The sequence below is a fragment of the Labrus mixtus genome, chromosome 20 (genome assembly GCF_963584025.1).
Source record: "Labrus mixtus chromosome 20, fLabMix1.1, whole genome shotgun sequence".
Lineage (NCBI taxonomy): Eukaryota > Metazoa > Chordata > Actinopteri > Labriformes > Labridae > Labrus > Labrus mixtus.
In genome coordinates, this window is record NC_083631.1 from 9,204,493 (window position 1) to 9,225,934 (window position 21,442).

The 21,442-nt window shown below is 43.0% G+C and overlaps 1 protein-coding gene across 2 annotated transcripts in view; it reads right to left on the reverse strand.

The window, feature by feature from the left end:
• Positions 1 to 5,501: 5,501 nt before the first annotated feature.
• The window catches only part of LOC132953960 (Na(+)/H(+) exchange regulatory cofactor NHE-RF1-like), a 32,370-nt gene continuing 16,429 nt past the window's right edge, over positions 5,502 to 21,442 (reverse strand). For both annotated transcript variants that reach the window (XM_061026365.1, XM_061026364.1), the window contains exons 3-7: positions 17,203 to 17,373; positions 12,842 to 12,995; positions 10,857 to 10,900; positions 7,679 to 7,798; positions 5,502 to 7,322 (exon numbers count right to left, since the gene is read on the reverse strand). In XM_061026365.1, coding sequence (XP_060882348.1) covers positions 7,185 to 7,322; positions 7,679 to 7,798; positions 10,857 to 10,900; positions 12,842 to 12,995; positions 17,203 to 17,373 — 627 coding nt within the window. In that variant the 3' untranslated portion in view covers positions 5,502 to 7,184. The remainder of the gene's footprint in view (positions 7,323 to 7,678; positions 7,799 to 10,856; positions 10,901 to 12,841; positions 12,996 to 17,202; positions 17,374 to 21,442) is intronic.

Consider the following 21,442-nt stretch of genomic DNA (forward strand, 5'->3'; position numbering starts at 1 on the left):
GGATGGGTGTTTGAGGCAGGTCAATGTGGATGTGAGCCCTAATCAGATAAACAAGTGCAGCCATAGCCATGTGAGAGATATAGAAATGTGACCTTGCAGACACAAGTGTCAACATTTCTGAGTATGTGACAGTGTGTTCAAGTGTGAGTTTGAGACAGACAGACAGTCAGACAGACAGACAGACAGTGTTTGGTATGCACCAGGCAGGTGTGTGTGTGTGTGGGCATCCAGCGTGAGAGTTTTTTGTGTGTGTGTTTGTGACAGGTGTTTAGCTGGAATGGTGCTAAGCTTTAAGTGCTGTCCAAACCCAAGCCCTATTCCTGACACACACACACACACACACACACACACACACACACACACACACACACACACACACACACACACACACACACACACACACACACACACACACACACACACACACACACACACACACACACACACACACACACACACACACACTTAAATTAAACATTAATAAGTGGAAACATGAATTGTCCCCATAGAGATATTAAATAATCAATTCATAACTTTTAAATACAAATTCAAATCAATCCAATACACACACACAGGTGAAACCACATTGTCTTCACAGAGAGTCGTTACAGAGAAGGCTCAGACATTTAGAAGAGGCGCTCAGTTATTTCCTGTATCTGTGTGAGGAGGGGTTTCCTAAATGCCCTGCCACCTCAGGAGACCTGCAACAGGTCCAAGTCTATTAGGTAAAAAGTGGTAGTGAGCATCCAGCCTGAACCTTGTATTAGTACTATGACTTCTTCCTGTTAGTCATTTTTTTCACCAGTATCCATACTTCTAATACAGGAGGAAGGTTAGCTGCCTCTGATAGAGAGTTTCAAAAGATCTCATAAACAAATGACAAATGTCTCAAGGTGTACACCAAAGTAGTTAACAACCACCAGAGCTTGTATCCCTCTTGTGTCACAGTGTGCGTACATGCAGTCAGGATGAAGCAGCCTGGGGAATAGCTGAGGGCAGGGGTACTGCATGGCGACCCGGGGCTTATAAATCACTTGCAGTATTCATGGAGCTTGATTACCGCTCAAGAGCTGGAACCAAAAGAGCGTGGTGCTGAAAGAGGAGCCAAGTAAATAATATAACACTGAGTCCATCACTGCTGCCCGGAACAATTCTCTGTGGGAGTCTGTGATGGACACTCAGAGCAGGAAAAAAACAAAAAAAAACAATGCCCGTGTCCTTTGACAGACTTTTTAAGGCGATAGGTAACTGCTGAAATTATGCATCTTTTGCTGCTGTGACAAGTCAGAAAACTTATTTTACATTGTTGGATCTTGAAATGGACCACTAAGGATTTGTGAGAAGAGACGAATTTATCTGACTGTATGGAAACAGGTTGTTATTAGTCTGGAAAATGAATGTAATTGACAGTGTAAAGGGTCACGGCTACAAAGGACTGCGAAAATAGTTAGCTGAACAGGAGGTCCCATTTCTCCACAGCCAGTTGACAACACTTCCTATTAATAGTGAGGATTGTCCTTGGATATTTTTATAAAAGGAGATAGGGTGTGTGTGTGTGTGTGTGTGTGTGTGTGTGTGTGTGTGTGTGTGTGTGTGTGAGAGAGAGTTTGTGCGTGAGGAAAGTAAGTCAGAAGGGGATGAAGCTTTCTCAGAGAAGACAGACAGAAAAAAGATCGGATTACATCAGACTTTTCGCACCACTCACTTAATGCGTCAGACTTTACCTTCACTATGACTCGTATCACTTTCAACACTTCTTGTCCTCCATCTTTCTCCGTACACATATTGTCACTTATTCCATGTATCTGTATCTCCTTTTTTTCTCCTGTCTTACACACACACACACACACACACACACACACACCTGCTCTATTTTTAGCGTGGGGTTGTATTTGAAGGTAGAGTTGTGTCGACCCCTTGTCTCACCCCAGATCCAGGCCTTACAAGGATCCCCTGGCAGACACGGTTGCTAAGCAGCCAGCCTTGTTTGCATCTAAGCTGTGAAGGTCCAGCTCAGCGCAGCGCACCTGCCCTTCATCATTCTAATTATCACGCTCGCCATCCCCAATCATCCTTCGTATCATCATCTTTTTATCACGGCTTGCTGCCTGCTAATGCACGTGAAGTAAAGTTATAACTCATGTCTGGTCAGAGTGAAGACATGTCAAAAGTATACGGACATCTTTTCTTGATTAAAAATACAGATAAAAACGTACTCTGGTGAAGACAGAAGAACTGATTCAACTTGTTATTTAAAGGTAAAAGTTTAAAATAGTGTTCTAATATTATGACTGTAATAGTTTCCCTCTGAGGTACATTTCTACCTGCTATTTAAATGATCATAATTAATACATTTTTATCACAATTAAAGCGTAGTTACCCCTCAAATTTATTTTCAACAATTATTTTCACATTTGTCTATGTGTTGATTTCCTCGATTTACCGGTAATATTGTGTTGCTTGGCCTCTACACTTGACCACGGTTCTCTTAAAAAAATAAACCCCCATGTCACAATGAGATGACCTGACGAAGGTAAGTAAGGTAAGGTCATTAATAATTTTTTATTATCCTTTCAATGTAATAATGCTATAAATCGACCTGTTTTCACTAAGAAGTGAAAGGTGCAGATATTAGTTGTAAAATGAAGAGGGTAACAGTTCACACCATATTACTGCAAGTCACTATCTGTAAATCTTAGTTATGAACATCATATTTTCCTGGGATCTCCTGAGCTTTCGTGTCTCATAGGTTCCTCTGGATCGTTTGACCCCCCTCCCTATTCTTTATCCTTCATCTTATCCCATCTCCCCCATCCCATTTTTCAAGCCCTGCACAGTTTCAGCATGTTCATCATGAGTCTGGTTATGCCCAAGATGTCTGCCTCTTAAAATGAAGTTTTTCTTGCCACTGTAACTTTCCTAAATGTTGCTAATAGTGCTCATGATGGATTACCAATCAACACTGGGTCTTTGGGCTAAAGCAATGAGTAGGGTCTTTTACCTGCATTTTGTGTCTCGAGATAACATTTGTTATGAATTGGCTATATTTAAATATAGATAGATTGATTGAACAGTACAACACATGTCTGAAAAAGTAATTATTAAATGGATAAGAGAAATATGGAAACCCCTTTTGCTGCAGCAAAACAGAAAACAGATTCAACACTCTAAAACCTGACGTCTGTTGAAATTTGTATTAACTGTTGATCATTATATTTATACCCTCCTATGTTTTATTTTATGTATTTTTTTTGTTTTCCTCTTTGTCGACCCCTAGCGTACATGTTTGTTTGTGAATGTACTATTATTGTAATATTGTCAATGTTTACAATAAAGTTACAAAAAAAAGTAGAGTGTCCTTAAAATGTCTCTTTGTCTAGTTTTATTTAATGTAATGTAAAAAATACTCATCAGATATGAAATGAAAAACTAAAGACATATCTGCTATCACTAGCGAAGTGGATTGATCTTGTTTCCATGGCAACAGCACTGAGCAACTCCGCTAGCTAGCTAGCAGCTGCTAGCTGATGTACCTAACAAGCCCGTTGGTTGGCCCGAGCCTCAGCACACCTGAGCTGAGCTGAACCTTACTTTGAGATGAAGTAGGTGACTTACAGAATAAAGCAGCTCCTTCAGACTTCCCTCATCGTCTTCATTGTCCTCCATGTTTGGCACCATGATCTCAACCGCCATGTTAGCATTTAGCATCCTCATCGCTGTAATCCTTCCCAACCAAAAAAAAGAGAATCCTCTCCACCGACAAAATCCTCTCTTCCTGTTTCCTTAACGATTTAGCGACAACAACAGAAAAGCGGCCGTTAATAAGCTCATAAACTTTAAAACACACGAATTTATTCTACTTCAAACACTGGGTTGACGGTTGACACCTTACGTTGACGTAGTGACTGCACGTCGGCCACAAGATCTTCTAGACTGACGTATGACGTCACGGCAAATGAGAAGAATCAACCAATCAAATCGCAGAACGAGCAGCCAAGGTTAACGGTCACTCACTTTACTTTTTTTTATTATCATTTATTATATCCATGTGTTTATAGAATTATTATTCGATATATTAATTTATTCAATTGTATTTATCAATTTATTTCATATTTTAGATTTATTTGTATTTAGCTTTTTTCATTATTTTATTGGATTTTTTAATGATTCACATATATTACATAGTTTACTATAGTAAAAATATGATATCAATTATTTTTGTATACTTTTGTATTATTTGTTTGCTTGTTTGTTTTACTTTTACTTTGAAAGTGAGTTATTCCCCGCTCTTCCTGTGCTAAGCTAAGGTAACTGGCTAATGCAGTGATATTGAGTTTACCCTCTTAAGAGCAACTATAGAATAATGGGGAACTTTTATTTAACAATAATTTATAAGAAAGTAGTCTAGGTGCAATCATTCTGTAGGAGTTGGTATTATATGAACATTTTAATATAATAAGATTAATTTCAATTATTTGCATTACAAAGGTGCATATTAAAGAATCTTTCATGTCATCTAATTTGTTTAATTATTATTTAAACATGCAGCTTTGAAGAAATTATTCTAATAACCCAGCTGTAGATAAATTAAGATTCTTATATAGCCATTTATTATAGAACTAATATTAATAAGTGTTATTGTAATCCTCCTATTCTGGGACCTCATTTCCCCCTGATGTCTGTTAACGTCACAGGGCCTAGTTATGTTAATGATGCTGTGAGGTGGGTTAGGGTAACACATGGATGTGTGTGACAGCGAGCTGTGAAGATGAAGGAGCAGAAAGGTCGGGGTCATTAGACGGAGACAGCTGCTGGAGACACAGTGACATGTTGGAGGGCAGAAGAGGAGCTCAGACTCTCTGATGATGATGATGATCCACTTCTGTGAGACCCGAGGAAAATAAAATCATCAACACAGTCTGGAGACAGGACCAGGACGAGCTGAAAAATGTGACAGGAAATTACTGTAAGGGTGAAGATGGGTGATTTGCTTTAAATAAATGAGGCCAGAAGTGTTACAAAAGGATTTAAAGACCTAAACACTTTATATTTTATCTTTTTTATCTTCACTCTCATTTGTGTTTTCTGTTGTGGGTCTTTATGCAAAGGCCTACAGCTCATGTGCAATATATATTTATGCTTCTCATCCATATGTAGGCTACTTCTCTGTTTACATGTGGATAGAGACAGAAGAACAAACAAACTCCACACAGAGAGGCTCCTGTAAGACGGGGATTTGAACCAGGAACCCCCTCGCTGTGACGTGACAGCGTTAACCACTGAACCACCGTGCAGCCCTCAATGGGACCAACCTGGTTAAATAAAAAAATTAATATAAAAACAACGCTTCAAATTTGGCTGAAGCCACATAACCAAACTTGGTGCTCATGTTCATACACTTGCTGCGATCTTTGATAAAAGTCTTTGAGATATTCTGCCACAGGTGGGCGCTATATGTTAAATATTCTTAACAACACAAGTGAATAAAAGACATCAGTTCATATTGTTGAGAGGTTTTATTACAGTATAGAAAATGTCTTACTGCTTACACAAGCTAAAAAAAAACATTTCAAATACTTCATTCATCTTGAAAAAAAAAGTCACTATTCCTTGACGAATGCATGAAGGCTAGAGAAGCAGAGTTTCATAACCTCAAAGAATCTTTAACACGTTTTTTAAGACGTCGATAGAAATGTGTAAAAATCTCACAGGAGCAATAAAAATATTCTGTAGGGTCGTCACAGAGAGCGTGGAAACACGAGGAGGACGGTATAAATTATGTCTTATAGACTGAAGTTCACATTTAAGAAGAGTTGATATCTTGTGTTGAAACGAGGTGAAGGTAAATAGTGGGGGGGGGGGGGGGGGGATTCATTACAGAGTGGAGAGTAAAAATATACATGACATATGATATATACAATAAAGGAGAATCCATTTTATACACAGTTCTTTCCAGTTTAAAGCCAACAGAGATGTTTCAAAGATGTCATGTTGTTAAGGAAAGCAAAGACGCTGCTCTGGGGATCAGAAACGATTTGAAATATCACAGAAATAACTCTGACATGGGGCGCCGGTAGCCTAGTGGTTAGTGTGCGCGCCCCATGTACGGAGGCTGTGGTCCTCCAAGCGGGCGGCACAGGTTCAAATCCGTCCTGTGGTTCTTTTCCCGCATTTCATCCCCCGCTCTCCCTCCTCCTGATTTCTGACTCTGTCCACTATCCTGTCTTGAAAAATAAAGCCATTAAAAGCCTAAAAAAAAAAAAATCTTTAAAAGAGAAATAGCTTTGATGTGCACAGAACGGCCGAGCGTGCAGTTCCTCTGACTGCCTCCATCTTCAGATCACAGATTTATTATTTCATTATCTCAGGAGAACAACACTTAGATTAAGTTTATGACGGATCATGAAGTCTTGATCACAGATAACAATAAAATAAGAATTGAAAGCTCCAACTGAGTCCTGTTTAACCTGCTGTTGATGAGGTACATGACCTTAGAGTGAATATAACTTTAACGTCAACAACAACAACAACAACAACATTCAGACTAAACGATGGCTGATTGTCAGGCTGGTTTATCTTCTTCTTCTCGTTGTTTTAGAGACATCATAAAGTTTTAAATGTTAAAATAAAGAGAGGGAGAAGAGGGTTCATTAAAGTCCTCCATGTTTCCACAGCAGGGCCTGTCAGGGTCCACACACACACACACACACACACACACACACACACACACACACACACACACACACACACACACACACACACACACACACACACACACACACACACACACACACACACACACACACACACACACACACACACACACACACACACACACACACACACACACACACACACACACACACACACACCTGGTCCACTTCTCCGTCATTGGCTGACTCTCGCTCTTGTTAGTAGCACATTGAACATAAACAGTAAAATATCTGAGTTAAAAATAAAATGAGGAGTAAAATAAAGAAGACTTATTTTACAGAATGGCTTCGATTCTTTCTGCGGCCGAAAGTGAAAACGCTGTTTTAGTGTCACGACTATAAAAAAAAGTCTTTCTGATGGAGGGAAGGCTATAAAACATGAGTGTGTGTGTCTTTGTTTGTGTGTGTGTGTGTGTGTGTGTGTGTGTGTGTGTGTGTGTGTGTGTGTGTGTGTGTGTGAGCTGAGGTGTCCTATAGGTTGCTGAAGAGTTCGTTCTTCTTGGTCCAGTCCATGGGCGGGGCTCTCTTGTTGGAGCGTTTCTGGTGGGCGAGCTCTTTGACCTGCTGCAGCGACAGGTTCAGAGCCGGGATGGCGTCTGCGATCAAACCCTGAAACAAACAAAACATTCATCAACTTCTTCATGTGATGAATTTAACATACATTAATATTTTTGTGTCTTTATTGTGGGGGTAGAGAGAGAGAGAGGGGGGAATGGCATGTAGCAAGGAAACACAGGACGGAATCGAACCCAGGCTGTACGCTTGGAGCATTATAGTCGCCGTACATGGGGCGTGCGCACTAACCACCCCCCCCGTCATTTCATATTTTGTGTGCCTGAAAAGCAGCTCCCAGCTCTCGTCTGTTTGGAGTCTGCCGTTTTTACTTTCTTCACATCACGCTGAAATATGGCTGAACTTCATGCAACGTACAATAATGACATGAAAGAACATTTCCTGTGACGTACCTCCGGCGGGGTGTTTGTGGGCGGGGTCGTGAACGAGGCGTTGGACGAAGCGTTGGATGGAGACGGACTGACGGACAACTTAGAGTCTCTCTCCGCCTCTTTGGCCCCTCGACCGTTCACCTGAGGACACAAACACCTATCAGCATCACTTCAAAACATGAAGATGATTATGACTTCATAAACATCTGCAAAGGAGGCACAGTTCACCATTTGTGATTATATTACAATACCAGACTTCACCACAAGGGGTCAGCATTGGATTTAAGTTATTAATTTGTATAGAGAACAAGTTAGAAGGCCCAGGTTTGGTTTGGTAACTAATGTCTCTCTATCATGTCAGTTTAAGAAAATAAAAATATATTAATTCAATTCAAAGTCTGACCAATTAATGAAGAACTCTTAGTTTGAATCTCTTCAATTTTACTGAAATGTGATGATGGAAAAACCTCCTGGAGAGTTTGATTCAGAAAGACTGAAATGTGTTTTTGCAGGGCTGCAGGACGATGCGTTCAAGTGTCTCCAGCTCACTGAGCATGAACCAGTTAAAGATACAAACGACTCATTTTTAACTCACTGCAGCCCCCCTCCCTTTAAAGATGACTTCTCCCTGACTTATGCGACCCCCCTCCCTCTCAGCCTGTTATGCAACAATAAGCGGAACATGTAACTTCTCTGCAGCACATACAGTCCCTGAGTAACGGGAAGCTCGGGTCAGGCCTTCATTTGCATATCTGGCCAAACGCCTGAGAGGAAGGCAGCCTCGGTCGGTACAGGAGTTCACTGGAGTTTATTTTTGTATTTGTGTTCACATGCAGATCTGAAAATATACATTCCTTAGCAATATTCATAAAAAGTCTGGGGACTGGACACGCTGGTATCCTGGGAGACCCTCAAAAAGCAGCAATAAATTGTGTTCTGCAGAGAAGAAGATGAACTTCTGATAAGTCTTCGTTGTGATCATTCTGAAGGGAAATTGTTTCATTAATTCTTTCTTTGCTGTTTTTTTGGTTATCTGTTCAAATAAAGTTTGAAACAAACAAACGCTGTGGTTTACGGGGGCGTTGGTGCTGAAATACTTCTTGGCTTGAAGCAGTCACTTCCTGGAGCATCCACTGGTTGCCTGGCAACAGCTCAGAGCCAAGAAAATAATCTGGCACATAAATCCCTCAAAACACGGTCATTAGTAGTTTTCAAGATGTGAATTTTCACCTCCTGTCGTCGACTCTCTAGAAGCAGCCTCTGTGACACTAAAAACAAACACATTAACCATGTGTGTGTGTGTGTGTGTGTGTGTGTGTTTGTTTTTCTTCTGTGTACGTTCATGAAGCACAAATTAAAGCTTCCAGGTCAATCGCTATCGTAGAGTCAAACTGCTTTGTTCAAGGGATTCATATCCTATAAGCACAGCTTCTCTCATTTCAAAGAGACAATAGATTTATAAAAGTAGAGCAACACATTTCAAGTTAAATCAACAGATTAACTGATTTTTAGAGCTCGTATCAAACGTGTTCCTAGCAGATGATAGTGTCAAACGATTAGATAAGGAAGTTAGCTAATCATGCTAACTAGCTAAAGCTCTTCCTTTTTTCACCACTTTTTGAAGGTCTCGTCTCGCAATTGTAAGCATTTTTACTCGGTCTTGTCTTGGTCTCAAATTGGGTGGATTGGGGATTTAAGGTTTATGGTTTATGGTCTTGGTCTTGGTCTTGGTCTTGGTCTTGGTCTCGGTTAGAGCAGTCTTGCCTGCAACACTTCTTGATGAAGAAGAAGTGCTTTCTTTCTGCTTCAGCTCAACATGAAGTTTTAATAAACCTGTTAAACATTCTTCTACTCTGCTTCACTTTATCTTCAGCCTGATTTCAGTTCTCTGGTAAACACGAGGCGTCCTGAATGACTTCTTATAACTCAGAGTTAATGGAGTGCCGGCTGGGTGCGGCTCTCCACACAGCTCAAACACAATGAACGGTCAGACAATAACAGGAAGATCCGCTCGCTGCACGTCTGTGATTAATAACTCACTTCATCAGAGTCTGTGCTCTCTGAAGTTACAGACCCCCGCCTGAGACTTTAAACACGGTCTGACCTGCAGGGGGCGCTGTCTGTCTGCACTGAGTTTAGATGTTTTCATTGTTCTCTGACAGCAAGGAGAAGTTCCATCACTGAGGAGAAGTCACACAGCTTCTCCACACGGCTTTACTCTTCATCAGATCTCCATGTTGTAACCAAAGCTCTGCACTCATTTCAGTTTCATCACTGATAAAAAAAAATCAGCCCTTGAAGGAGCAGTGTTTGAAGCAGAGGGATCATGTGACCCATTTTCTTAGTTTGAGTTAATCTCCTGGCCTCAGCGGGGGGGGGGGGGGGGGGGGGGGGGGGGGGGGGGCGCACACTGTGCTCGCTGCTGCAGCTTCCTTAAATAGACTTTTTAAGGTAATCCCGTGAAGGAGAATTAGAAGAGACTTTATAACCAGAAATATAAAACTGAATATTTATATAAAACTGTCAGTTTTTCAGACACTTTCTGAGTTAATCAAACACTTCTGACTGTAGCTAAAAGCACTCAGAGGAGGAACAGAACAAGAAAAATATTCAATATCTTTCTTTTCCATCCCAAACACTGTAGCATCCTCTTTCATTCATTTCAGATCTGTACATGATTGACAGTAATGATGTGGACAAGTAGTCTGTCATGGTGATCTTGACCGGTCTTAATTTAAACCACCCACTCTGAGACCGAGAGGAGACCTTCAAACAAACCGATTTCGATTTCTACACTAACACAAGCACACAGGCTGAAAAAAAACCCCAGTCTACTTTTTAAATATGGCTGAAACCATACTTAAGCCGTTTTCACACATTCTCTCCTGCTCCTGAAAGACGCTAACAGATAACAGAAGAACACACAAAGCGTGCAGCGATCACAGAGAATAAAGGTCACCACCCCCTCAAACTGGCTCCAGGTGAATTCTCCTGATTATATCCTGCTGCGTTCTCACATCAGCTCACTCTGACTTTCTGCAGAATAAATACGAGGAGGCTGGAGGAGAAACATTCACACATGCAGCTCACCCTGAGAACTTTTTGTTTAAGTGTTGAAAGCACTATAACACCGAGTTAAAGAGGCCTGCCCTTTAATATTTGACAGTCAAAAGTAAGCTGGTTCAAGGCGGTCTCTTACCTTCTCCTCCATCCCTCCGTTGACGACTGGTTCAGGCAGCGGACCTGCAGACAGAAAAACAACACAAGAATCAGACATTTGACTAAATCTAACAAACTGAGAGTCTGTGCCCGTCTGTCAGGACTTCTGTCTGTTCATGATGCGTCGTTCAGCCCAGAGCTCCACTCGTGGGGATCAACATTCAGATCACCTTTCATCCCACCGACCCGTACTCTGTTACACAACACAGGTATGAGCAGGTTATCTATTATTCACACCTGCTTCATCTTCACTGTGATGGAGCTCCTCATGGTCCTCACACACATCCACAGACCCTCTTTACTGGAGCATTTCACCTCCATGCAATTAGGTTTAACACACACGTTATCATCCCAGAGGTCACACACACACACACACACACACACACACACACACACACACACACACACACACACACACACACACACACACACACACACACACACACACACACACACACACACACACACACACACACACACACACACACACACACACACACACACACACACACACACACACACACACACACCTTACCTTCCATCCTCTGATCCTCCACACACACCGAAAAGAGTTATTTAGCCAACGATGATTAATACAAGAGTTAGCAGCTGCTCCTTCAGAGTTAATCTGAGACACAAGTCTTCCTCAGGTGGTTGCTGTGTGTGTGTGTGTGTGTGTGTGTGTGTGTGTGTGTCCCTCACTCTGAAGAGCAGAGCCTCTTCAAGTCCTAATACAGCTCCAGCTCCGAGCTGAGAGGCCACTTGGACCCGAGCGCCTTGGAAACCAAACAAAGCTGCTGCAAGTGTGTGTGTGTGTGTTGAAGTTAAGAGTCGGTGAAGGCAGGTGTCCTCTGAGTGGGCAGCATGTGAAGCGTTACCTGGGAAACATCTAGCTGGAATCTCTCCTCTGAATGTTTTTTTTAATCCGGACTGAACAGTGAAGAGTCTAAAATCATCAAACATCTGCCTCTCGCTCTGTGGTGATAATTCAGTTACCTATTTAATGTTCATTTATCAGATTTCACCAGCAGTGAGATGCTGTTTTTAAAGTTTGTTGCTCAAGTATTCATCTGTTCTTAACAATAGTTTCAAAGTCACACGGGACATTTTACTGCAGAACAAATACGATAACTTTCAAACTTATTGTGGGACTTTGAGTCGTAATGGTGCAGATCTACGTTTTTGTATTTGGACTTTTACTCGAGTAAAAGATCTGCATACTGTCTTGAACAATCAATAATGCTCCATTATAACATTAACACGTGTGATACATCTCTCCTCCTGTGCGTCTGATAAAAGTCAACACAGGCCGTCTTTATTGAAATGGTGTCATGATTCACTTATGACAGCCATGCACCTTTCCTGAGATCTTTTATCTGTGTGGGTATGGCCCCAAACACAGAGACCTAAAGATGACACGCTGTACCAGGGCGCCCTCTAGAGGCGATGGCAGGTAATCCAGGACCTGAGTCAGGGTCAAAGTGCTCACGAGCAAAGCACTGAATCTGTACCAGCTTCAAACTGAAGTGACCCTGTTTGACCTCTTCAGAGAGATGAAAGGTAGAAAGATGTTTTATATCTCATTTCTCTCTTTTCTTTATGTTCTACTCTATTCACACATCTTAGTTTAATGAAACGAGCAGGGGAACTCATTTGCCACCTGGTTAAATCATACACGCGCTAAACATTATCGACAGTCCAATCACTATAACTGTTTTTATCATCCACACAGATGCTGTGCTATGCTCAAAAAATCACATATAAAGCCTTTAAGAAGGAGAGTCTTGACTGAGCCTTCTTGACATCATGTCTATAACTGCTGCTGACAATGAACCTTCAAACATGATGAGCTCATGACCGCCCCTCATCTCTCCCTCCACCCCTCCTCCCTCCGCCCCTCCCTGACAGCAGCAGTAAAGTAAGTCACTTGTTCTGCCTGTATTTGTCTCGTCTGTGCGCTCTCACCCGTCAGGTGGTCTGAGGCAGGGGTCACCCGGCATCTCTTGAAGAAGGCATCTGTGTCAGGGTCCACCACCAGCAGACGGACCACGTTCCCGCCCACTTTAATTGCCGCTACGACTTCTGAATGCGTCTTTCCTTCCACCGACGCACCGTTCACCTGAGGGGAGAAGATCATGTTAGAATTTTTGGTTATTGTTGATTTCAAAGCCTGAGCCACCCAAGCCCTTCCAGAGAGGGGGCGTGGTCAGACACCGCTCATTTACATATTTAAAGGTACAGACACAGAAACAGCCTGTTCTGAGCAGGGCTGAAATAGAGGGGTTTATAGACATGATCAAATACAGGATCAGAGTGGATTTAGAACAAGAAACTTCACACACATGTTTTGAGGAGCTCTGACACTTATTTAAACTGAAGAAGAGGAGAATGATATGTGACCTTTAAATTCTCTCATTTCTTTGTATGGCCGGCCTGTTGTGAGTTAAGAAATTAAGAATCGTATGATTTAAAAGGTTCTAGATGAATTTAGTCTGCAGAACTCGACTGTATTTTTGTCTTTGTTCCCACAGAAGTGAAATCACTGTCGGGTTTCTTTTCTCTCAATATTATCACTTAGTCTGCCCCGAGGCTCCTAGGGCAGGAAATCCTCAGTGTCCACACAAAAATATGCACGTAAGCACACACGCACACGCACACACACGCACACGCACACGCACACGCACACACACACACACACACACACACAAACACACACACACACACACACACACATTCTTTCAGCCCCTTATGTACAAAGCAGTCACCACAATCAGCTGGACATTCTCCTGGCCCTGAAACATGATGTTTTTTTAAATGTATTCGGTCGTTAATCCCTCAGATTTATCCTCTTGTTGTGTTTTTTAATGTGTGACAGCTGAACTCTGCAGCTCACAAACTCCACATGTCAGGCGGCTCCTGCAGCACCAGCTGAGTGTTGTGGGAGAAAATCACCATGGGAAAGCATGTGAGAAATGTCTCCAAGGGTGTGTGTGTGTGTGTGTGTGTGTGTGTGTGTGTGTGTGTGTGTGTGTGTGTGTGTGTGTGTGTGTGTGTGTCTGTGTGTGTGCTTAGGTCATTGGGTGGACCTGCAGGTCTTAGCCAGTCCCTGAGAGGAAGCCAGACAATAGCTGCCTGGCAGTAAGAGCGGTAACAATGGCTGTCCGCTCCCCACAGAGCCCCGCTCCTCAGTGGGTGGTGGGTCTGTCTGGGGGCCTCAGGGGGACTGTAACCCCTCGCCAGACCCGAACCCTGCCCTCTCTCTCTCTCTCCTCTGAGTCCTCCTTTACATTTAAACAAGTTGGGAACTTATAAAGTACAAAAAGTGATACCGTACTAAAGTGGAGTTTTTAGGTAGCTGTGCTTTATTTAGATTTATCTTATTTTGACAACTTTGAACTTTTACCTCAAATAGCTGCACTTTATACTCCTTACATCAACACATTTAAGTGGAATTATCCACTTTTTTTTAATTTGGCATCATTGCATGTCGCCTTCCAGACATCAGGACTGATTTCAACAGAGATGGATATTAAATTTGATTTCCCTGTATTTCCATCAGGTCATATCATAGAGGACAGATGAACTTGAGCTTGTGTAACGCTTTTCTAGTTGTCTAACTACTGGAAACGCTTTTACACAGCAGGTCACACCTACACATTCACACACTGATGGTGGAGGATGCTGTCCATCAGAGGTAACGCATCCCATTCATACACATAAATACACCGCAGGCGAAGCAGCAGGAGCAACTTGGGGTTAAGTGTCTTGCTCAGGGACACATCGGACATGTAGCTGCAGGAGCTGGGGATCGAACCCCCGACCTTCTGGTGAGACCGACTCTACCAACTGAGCCACAGCCACCCGTGAAGAAAACTGAGTAAAAGACATATGAAGATGAACAGACGTTAAGGGAAACTGGAGCGTGGGCAAGAGATATATGAGGTTAGCTTCAGTTAGCTTAGCACAAAATCAGACGGTAGAGACGTCCTTCAGAGGGACTGTGAGGACTTATCAGAACCTGTAGTGACCTCATACTGCAGGAAACACCTTACAGAACATTTATTTACACTTCTACCTGAGTCAAAAAAGTGTGCACTGCTGCTTTGTCCTCTTCAGGAGAAGTTACTGATTAGAGTAACACAGAAATAGCACATCCTGTCTGCCATGTTTCCACTCCAGACCGCCTGCAGTCATTTCTTATTAAGATAAAAATAACCAACAATTGAGTTTTTGTGTCTAAACATGTCGTCGTCGAACGCCTTGAAGAATGAACTTTTGTATTGTAAGGGACACTTCTGACACGGGGCTCGTTTCAGTGAAGTGTTTGTAAATCATCAGAATATTTCCTCGACCACAGGAGAATCATTATGTGACTTCTCAGACGGTATGAAAGTCAGGGCTCGTGGTCAGCTCTCTTTTCCCAACGTTAACTGAGCGTTCAGAGGAATGTGATCGCTGTGTGAGGTCCTAAATCCTCTGTGGACTCTGGTGTGACTGTCACTGTATCGGCCTCCTCACACACACAGCGTCTTAACGGGTCTGAGGTCTGACAGACGGAGAGAGAGAGAGAGAGTGTGTGTGAGGAAGATAACTAATGATGAAAGTCTCTGTGTGATATACATGTGCTCTAATCAGAACGGGAACGTGTTAAATAACAAAACGAGCCTGACTACATTCACTCCTTGAGGGTTGCAGAAGCGTGCACGTTCTCATCTCATGTAGAAGAAGTATGGAAACGTGTGTAAAAGTAGTCGTGGTCCTCCAAGCGGGCGGCCCAGGTTCAAATCCAGCCTGTGTCTCCTTTCCTGCATGCCATTCCCAACTCTCTCTCTCTCCCTGATTTCCAACTCTATCCACTGTCCTGTCTCTACAATAAAGGCACAAAAATAAATCTTTAAAAGTAAAAGTAGTGCGGTACGTTGTGTCCTGAAGTAAAAGTGTTGCAGCTGCAGCTCTGAAATGTCCTCGCTTGTCTCTGTGTGCAAAGTTTACTGAAGCTCAGCCTACATTTAGAGAAACTGGAATCTTTCTGACTTCAAATCAAAGAACGACAGAGTGAAAAAAATGACTTTGCTCAAAAGCGTTAATCGGTCTCTCTGCTCTGAATCTGCTGCTTGTCATATGTCGGCCATATTGGATGCTTCACTTTCATCCACGTGGCTCAGCGTTCTCCCTGTCGCTCACAGGTATTAAATTCATCAGCCGTCTCAGTTTCTCTCTTTTGCCGATCTTCATTTTAAAGTTGCTGGCCCTGTTACACTTCTTGTCTGTTGTTTGCACTGATGGATAATACACCAAAGAATCGTCCTTTTTGAGAGCGCCCTTCACATTGCCAGTTCAACACGGGACCATCACACCTCTGTTAAGCCTCCGTCGATGTAAACGTCATAGAGGCATTAAAGTCGACCCACTGCTGAGCCGGCGTCAGAGGTAGTAACAGGACAAACACATTGACAAAGTTTTTGTGCAATTCAGACAACATGCAGGAGTTTGTCTGGACGTTTTTTGATGGATTCGTTCCTCTCCTTCACACCTGTCTTATAAAGAAGTTGCATCTTTTTAAAAACCTTTTTCGTACATTTCGATATAAGTCTTTAAAGTCTTTATATGTGATTTTTCACACTTAAATATAATAGAGATCCAGTATATCCTCTGAAAATAACTCTGTGAGTCATGACTGTCTACAATGGGTGTAACACCCTAGTCCCACTGTCTGTGATGTTTTCAGAGTTTTCTGAGTCCTATCTTCAGTTTGTTTACATCGCTAGGATGGCCGGCCGGCTCCTCCCCTCTCGTATAAAAGTTGTTTAATTGAGGGACTAGAGAAAAGAAGAATAACATACTGTACTCACTGCTTAACTGTGTTTCTAGATCACGCTCATTTCAGGTAAATTTACATGCAGTGTGAAGATACGAGCATAATAAAGATCGCTAGCATTAGCATGCTAACACAACAATGCAGCGCAAGTTGTTTTGGTTTCATGCTGGTGCTCAAGGGCGACATCTGCTGGATGAAAACGTTGCATATAAAGCCTTTAAAATAACAGATTTTATCATTTTTTTATCGTACATTTTTGGGGAGCAGATGGCCTAGAGGTTCGGTTGTGTCCTATATACAGATGCTATGGACCTCCAATCAGGTGGCCCGGGTTCAAGTCCCACCTGTGGCTCCTCCTGCATGTCATTCCCCTCTATCTCTCTCTCTCTCTCTCCAGTTTCCTACTTTATCAACCGTCCTATCAAATGAAGGCAAAAAGCCCCAAAAAATTATCTTTAAAAAAAGAGAACATTTTGACAATTATTCTTTCTTGGACTGACCGCCGTACCTGAACTATCCTGTCTGCGGGCAGCAGGCCGGCCCGCTCTGCTGGAGAGTCTTCATCCACAGCTCGGATGTACTGACCCGGCCGTGCCCGCTCGCTGTGCAGGTTGAAGCCATACCCGTTGGACCCCCGCTGGATCACGCAGAGACGAGGCCGCAGCTCGGGGCTCTCCTCCTGGGACAGGAAACAGAGGATGTTAATACACCTGATGTTGCATGCATCTCAAAACAGAAACAAACAGCTTTTTGAATCTACCTCCACCATGGGCGAGTGTTCGGAGAGAACGAGAGGCACAAAGATGACAGAGAGCTCCTGCGAGTCGTTAACCATGAATATAAAGCCGAGGTTGAACATGCAGGTGTCTGCTGCATGCTGATGTGTTGTGTTCTGGGATTATTTAACAATCAGGAGTAAACTCAAGCTGCTTTCAGCTCCAGGAAGGAAGGGGCTCTCCGAGGCGTTTGATTGGAGCGCTGCAGGCCTGGGGAGGATTTATTTGGAGAATTCAGGGAGGGAGGTGCACGGCCTTGTCGCTGTGAGGAAGGGACCGGTTCCGGTGTGGCCAGCAGCCCTGCCCGCTCCAGACCCCTCGAGGAGGACAATGGGAGCTGGGCGTTGACCTCTGACCGCCTCTCGCTCGCTCTAAGATGGCAGGAAGAGTTAGAGCTGTATTGTCATCCAGGAAAAAACTGGAGCTCAGGCTCTGAACCTCCCTTCCGCTGTATGGATGAAGCACTTTCTTTATTTAGCTTTAACGGCCCTGTCATCACAGAGGCTAAAACGTGAGGACAGAGAAAATCCAGGAGAGACAGGCGCTGGTCAGGGTAATCTTTGTCATTGTGACTGGGTCTGACACGACACCCGCCCCCACATCAGAGACGCTCTGAGCCCTCGCCTGCCATACAACGAACGCTACAAGACAATGAACAAACTATAAATAAATCAGAGTGAGTCACTTTGTGAGAAAACACAAGCAGGAGGGTGATTGAATGAAGCAAATTAAACACATTAGAGGACATAAATAAACTGAGCACGTTTAAGTGACTCTTACTCAACATCTCTCCAGAGTCACTTCACTGGATTACGTGAAACGATTGTTCTGAGCTAACACTCATCCACCCTTTTTTTTTACCCAAGAAAAGCACCTGAAGGTTTTCTGACACCTTTGGTCCCTTTCCAGGAAGAACAGAAAGGATGAATGTTAAGATTAAACTAGCCAATAGCGCAAAAACACAAAATCTGCAGTTCCTCCAGTGTCCACTAGAGTCTGTCTCCTGCAGTGAGTCAGTCTCCATAGAGCTCTATGTTAAAATAAACATGTTTACATCCTGGTACAAAAACTAGATCTCTAGATCTCATTTCTCTCTTCAACTGTACAAGCTGAATGTTTATACAACTCACCTGTTTACATTATTTTAAGGCTTAAAGGGATGTAGAATTAGGAGGCGTGGCCTCTTTGAGTGACAGGTGGGAGCTGCTAGCTGTCTGCTAGGTGTCTCCTCAGCTGATTCAGTCCCTGACCTTTAACCTCTAGGCCGTGTTTGTGCTGTTGGAGCCTTTTGGAGATTTGTTCATGTAAATATCAGACTAATAATCTGTCTCTCTGTGAGCTCCACTTTTTACAACCAGTCACATTAGAGCATTATTTTATTTACATGTTAGCAACAATTAGCAGCTAATCTGAGTCTGTGAGAACAAAACCTGGATTGTTAGCTCGTTCAGTGTTTGTCATAAGTTTATTTATTCGTGTTGCCCTCTACATGATGGGGGTCCGAATTCTTGCAGAGAAGAAGCGGACCGTAGTGATGAGACAATCAGTGATGCTGATTGGTCTTCTTTGTTCTCGCACTCTTTGATCCTGCTGATATGATGTGCTCCAGTTTAGAGCCCTGCTGCCTCACTTTCATCACAAAGGCAGCTGATTACACAGAAACGATGGTCTTTGATTGCACAGCTTTTACCTGCTCGAGTGCTTTACCGACACTTCAAACTGAATCTGTTATTTTTTTACGAGTTCTTAAGCTGTGAGAAACGTAAAAAGCACAATCAAGCTCTGACTTTTCCTTCTTTCTGTCAGAATAACTGATGTTTAAGTTGTTAGTATTCCTACATGCACTATCAAACCCCTGCAGATGATACAAAATGCAGCAGGACGACTGGTCTTCAACCTTCCTAAAAGAGCACATGTCACTCCGCTGTTCATCTCCTTACACTGGCTCCCAGTTACTGCTCGCATCAAATTTAAAACTCTGCTGCTCGCTTACAAAACAGCGACAAAAATGTCTCCTCCTTACTTTAACTCTCTCATCCAGGTCTACACTCCCTCCCGCCCACTACGCTCTGCCAATGAAAGGCGTCTGATCCAACCTTCACAACAGGGTCTTAAGTCTCTGACTAGACTCTTCTCCTCTGTCGCCCCCCGGTGGTGGAATGAACTTCCAAACTCCTTTCGATCTGCAGAGTCCCTCTGCACCTTTAAGAAAAAGCTAAAGACCCAGCTCTTTCATGAATACCTACTAACTTAATGATGATGGTCTCCATATTATTGATGATGATGATGGTAATGACGATGGTTTTTGTTTGATAACGACGACTTATAAGATGGTTTCTATACTGATTAGAGCTCTCAAGAACTGCCCTCAATGTTGTGCTTTGCCTCTGGTCACTTCCTGTCAGCACCTGTGTGTCCAATCAGACTCAAAGCTGATCGTTTGCTCTTACTGACATTGTTCCTTTTTTTCTAGATCCTTGCTTGTGTTGTATTTACTCTCTGATGTACGTCGCTTTGGATAAAAGCGTCTGCTAAGTGAATTGTAGAATTGTAGTATAACTAAAGGCAATGTCAGTTATACTGCGATCTAGAAACCAGAAGCAGATGCAACACCGAGGGCCACTGCCACTCTGCAGGCTCGGCATCAGATTCAATGACACTCATCGGGTGCTCTGGCTGATTTTAAGCACCCCTGCAGATGCTGAGGGAGGGTGAGAGAGAGAGAGATGGGCTCTGGCAGGGACAACAGAGGAGGGTTTGTGTCTCGGAGGAGTGGAGGGCAGAAGAATCTCCACGCGGGGCTGAAATCTGTGGAATCTGCTGAACACACACAAGCTGGAAGGGAAACTGCAGACCAAGTAGTCATCAGACGTGTGTGTGTGTGTGTGTGTGTGTTTGCTCTTCTTTCTGCAACACACACTCAAATAACTTGGCATGAACGACTCTGACATGAGTCCTCCATGAAGTGACGCAGCTGTCAGTTACATGAGCACCATCACAAGCACAACTGCAGGACATATCTCTGAACATCTTCACTTATAAACAGACACATACTGACCAGCTTTATCCGCTCCTACTGTCTTAATAAAAGCATCATCGATCTGTCAAAGTCACCGTTCTCTACAGCGTGAGATGTTCCACCCTGAGCAGTAGGTCGGTGTTTTCTGGATGAACTTACTCTTTCTGTGACACAGAGTTTCCTCCGAGCAGGAAGTGTGTAACAGGAACTGTTGACACATCTTCCCTCAATCTGCTTCCCTCCGTGCAGCCTCAACTTCCTGACATGAAAGAGAAATCCATATACACAACAACACACCCAAACATGAGCTCAAAGAAGACACACGGGCAAAAACCGCGATGAAGTGTCTTTCATGACGCAGCGTGCAAAGGACGAGGCGACAACAATAAACACTCTATAAGACAAACACTGAACGAGCTAACAAACCAGGAGGGGTGAGCACAGACTCAGATTAGCTGCTAATTGTTGCTAACATGTAAATAAAGTAAAGTTCTAATGTGACTGGTTGTAAAAAGTGGAGCTCAGACTTGATGGACGGTCTGTTAGTTCAATAAAGCTCACAGAGAGAGACAGATTATTAGTCTGATATTCAACAGCACAAACACGGCCCAGAGGTCAAAGGTCAGAGACTGAATCAGCTGAGGTGACACCTAGCAGCTCCCACCTGTCACTCAGAATGAAAGCTTGTGAATGACGGTCATGTTTGTCTGATGTCTCCTCCTGTTAAGACTCTTTCAGTAACTTTTAGTTTTTTTTTTTTTTTTTAAATCTCTGCTGTAAAGACTTCAGAGGTCTTTTGCTGCTCCCATCAGGCGATGGCTTTGAATAACAATGACTCCAAAACAAAATCCAGGGCCGTGTTAATATTCTACAGAACACTTCTCACACGGCCGCCTCACAAAGCATCACTGCATCTCCTTCTCCAGCTCACGTCTATCTCTGTTGTTTTTTAA